Raw genomic sequence first — 3,915 nt, forward strand, 5'->3', positions numbered from 1 at the left:
GTCGTATCTAAGTCCGCGGTGGCCAAGTTCGGCTTCAAGATTGAACCACATCCTCGCCCGTTTAAGATAGCATGGGTGGATCGAACCTCACTGCCTGTCACTCACCGTTGTCTAGTTCCCCTTACGTTCGGTCCCCTTTTCTCAGAGGAAATTTACTATGATGTCTTACCCATGGATGTTGCTCACGTCCTGTTGGATCGTCCTTGGCTTTATGATCATGATGTTAAGCATTTTGGGCATGATAACATTTATGAGTTTCTTCACAACTACAAAACTATTTGACTATTGCCGACGAAACCCTCGGACTCCCCGAAGAAAGTAACACCCACTTCTACACCCAAGGGTGTCATCGACGCTCTTCTTCAATTAATATCCTTTAAAGATTTTGAGCGTGAGGGTAAAGAGACCGAGCTTATGTTTTCCTTGGTTGCTAAACCAGGCTCCCAAACCACTCTTGCTTCTCCTAGTGACTTTCTTGCCCGAGGTCGATTCTTTGCTCAATAAATTTAGTGATGTTACGCCTACAGACCTACCTGATGCACTTCCTCCTATGTGGGATATTCAATATGCCATCGAACTCGTCCCTGGCTCTCAGCTGTTGAATCGACCCCATTATAGAATGAACCCTGCTGAGCGAGCTTAACACAGTAGGCAAATTGATACTTTACTCGATAAAGGTTTTATACACCCTAGTCTTAGCCCTAGTGCAGTTCCAGTCTTTCTCACCCCTAAGAAGGAAGGCTCGTGGCGCATGTGTGTGGATAGTCACACCATCAATAGAATCACCATTAAGTACCAATTTCCTATCCCCACGACTTGAGGATATGTTAGATGAGTTGGCCGGGTCTGTGTGGTTTTCGAAAATTGATCTACGGAGTGGGTATCATCAAATTAGGATAGACCAGGGGATGAATGGAAAATGGCATTCAAGACCCAGGATGGTTTGTACGAATGGTTGGTTATGCCTTTTGGACTGTCTAATGCACGTAGCACTCTCATGGGGGTCATGACCCATGTATTACGACTTTTTATTGGAAAGTTTTTTGTCGTCTATTTTGATGAAATCTTGATTTATAGTCGATCACAAGAGGCTCATTTCGCTCAGCTCTGACAGGTTTTCCTTACTCTTCGTTCTGCACAGCTATATGCTAACCCTAAAAAATGTTCATTCCTCCGCCTTGAGCTCCTTTTCTTAGGGTTTATCATTTCTACCCAGGGTATTTCTGCCGATCCCGCTAAAATCTTAGTTATTCACGATTGGCCGAAACCTTCCACCTTAACCAAAATTTGTAGCTTTCATGGGCTAGCATCGTTCTATCGAATATTCATCAAAGGTTTTAGCACTATTACTGCACCCATCACTGAGTGTATGAAAAAAGGGGATTTTCGTTGGATCCCTTCGGCCTAGAGAGCTTTCTTAGCTATTAAGCAGAAATTGATTGAGGCTCCCGTTCTACGACACCCAGATCTTTCTAAGGTTTTTAAGTTGCGTGCGATGCTTTCGGTGTAGATATAGGAGGTGCCTTGAGTTAGGAAGGTCATCCCGACACTTACTTTAGCGAAAAATTAAACCATGCTCGACAAAAATATTCCACCTATGATAAGGAGTTTTATGCTGTTGTCCAGTCCGTTCGTCATTGGCGATATTACTTATTGCCTCGTGGGTTTGTTCTATACTCTGACCATCAGGCTCTTCGCTTTCTTAATTCCCAGCATCATTTAAGTGAGCAACATGTCAAGTGGGTTGAATTTATTCGGGAGTACACTTTTGTTCTTCATCATCGCGTCGAGATAAAAAACAAAGTGGCCGACGCTCTTAGTCGTCTCACTACAATGCTTCAGTCCATGAGCACTACTGTAGTCAGATTTGATCGCTTGAAGGATGATTATCCTACTTGTCCTGACTTTGGCACCATCTTTCAGGACCTCTTAGACAATCCTTCTCGTGACCATGTTTCTTTCTTACATAAAGATGGTTATCTTTTCAAAGGTGCCAAGTTATGTATCCCCCGTACTTCATTTCGTGACTTCCTAGTCTGGGAACTATATGCAAGGGGTCGTGCTGGTCATTTCGGTCGGGATAAAATAGTCGCCTTAATCGAGGATCGATTTTATTAGCCGTCCCTTAAAAAAGATATTGCTCGCATTGTCTCTCAGTGTCGTACATGTCAATTGGGTAAGGCACAACGTCAAAATACTGGGATGTATACTCCTCTTCCTATTCCTCATACTCCTTAGCGTGACCTTAGTATGGACTTCGTTCTCGGGTTACCTAAAACAGCTCGAGGTCATGATTCCATTTTTGTGGTGGTCGATAGGTTCTCTAAGATGACACACTTCATCCCATGCTCTAAGTCTTTCGATGCATCCCATGTCGCTAAGTTGTTCTTCAAAGAAGTTGTTCATCTCCATGGGCTTCCAGTCTCTATCGTGTCTGATGGTGATGTTAGATTTGTTAGCTACTTCTGGAAGACGCTGTGGAAACTATTTGGGACGACGCTTAAGTTCTCTTCGGCATTCCACCCCCAAACCGATGGTCAAACTGAAGTTGTAAATCATAGTTTGGGCAATCTACTTCGTTACTTAGTTGTGGATAAAACAAGGAATTGGGATCTTGTGTTGCCCACCGCTAAGTTTGCTTACAATAATTTTGTTAATAGATCTGCCGGTCATAGTCCCTTTGAGGTTGTTCAGGGTTTCTCTCCTCGCTAGTCGCTTGATCTTATCCCTCTGCCCTCCAATTTTCGTCCCTCTACCTCTGCTCAAGCTTTTGCTGATCATATTCGTGACTTGCATGATAAGATTAAACGTAAAATTTCTTTAAGCAATGATCAGTATAAATTATCCGCTGATTCCCACTGTATGCATAAAGAATTTAACATGGGCGATTATGTCATGGTCTGACTTGCACATGAACGATTTCCTAAACATGTAGCCAAGAAACTTTGTGCTAGATCACTAGGGCCTTTTCCCATCATTAAATGGCTTGGAACTAATGCTTATCTACTTGAGCTGCCAACGCACTTAAATATTAGTCCCGTTTTCAATGTAGCAGATTTATATCCTTATCGAGGCACATTTGAGCCTCCAGCATTGTCGCCTAACATTTCTGCAGGATAGTCTTCGCGACTACCCCCTCGAGCTCCTATTACCACATTTTCTTTGCATGATGTTATTGATGAGGTACTTGATGATCAGTTTGTTGCTTCACAGAATGGTGGTTTTCGTCGGTTTCTAGTGTGTTGGAAAGGTCGCCCGCTTAGTGATGCTACTTGGATTGATGAAGCTGAGTTTCATTAACTTGATGCTCCACTCTTAGATGCTTATCTGGATTATACCTCGCCGGAGTCGAGTTCTTTCAGCCGGGGAGGAATGATGCAAATTGGAAAGTGTATTCTAGACGTAATCGGAATCAAATCAATTAAAGATCGCATTTTATTATTGCATTTTCTTGTTTTGGTAGAATAATAAATCTGTTTCCTTCTAAACAAAAGGAAACTCTAATTTTTTCCTTTTATTGTAACTTTCCTTTTTATTGTTATTTAGAACTTATAAATTGAGGTTCTTGGATTGTAATAAGAACACTTTTGATTATTAAATAAATCGACTATCTCCCTTCATTTCTTAGATTCTTAATCTCTTCTCTTGTATATTGTTCTTATCATTACAATCGGCATCACCATGCAGCACTCTTCGACATCAGGATATATCCTAAGATTGCCTTGAGGACATTACATTTGGAGCTAAAGACCTGGATGGTGTATCTCTTCCTCATGACGATGCCTTGGTTATTTCAGCAATTATTGCCAACTTCAAACTAAGAAGGATCTTGATTGATAATGGAAGTGCAGCAAAAAATTTGTCCCGTGAGGCCTTCAGTTTCAGAACAACAACTAAAACCTGTGAAAACTCCTC

At 41.8% G+C, this 3,915-nt stretch overlaps 1 protein-coding gene across 1 annotated transcript; it reads left to right on the forward strand.

Moving 5' to 3' along the window:
- The first annotated feature begins 919 nt into the window (after positions 1-919).
- On the forward strand, positions 920-2,118 carry LOC111411265. Its single transcript, XM_023041813.1, has 2 exons — positions 920-1,015; positions 1,690-2,118. The coding sequence occupies exons 1-2, from the start codon at positions 920-922 to the stop codon at positions 2,116-2,118; spliced, it is 525 nt and encodes a 174-aa protein (XP_022897581.1).
- Positions 2,119-3,915: the final 1,797 nt, after the last annotated feature.

The sequence above is a fragment of the Olea europaea genome, chromosome 15, assembly GCF_002742605.1.
Source record: "Olea europaea var. sylvestris chromosome 15, O_europaea_v1, whole genome shotgun sequence".
Taxonomy (NCBI): domain Eukaryota; kingdom Viridiplantae; phylum Streptophyta; class Magnoliopsida; order Lamiales; family Oleaceae; genus Olea; species Olea europaea.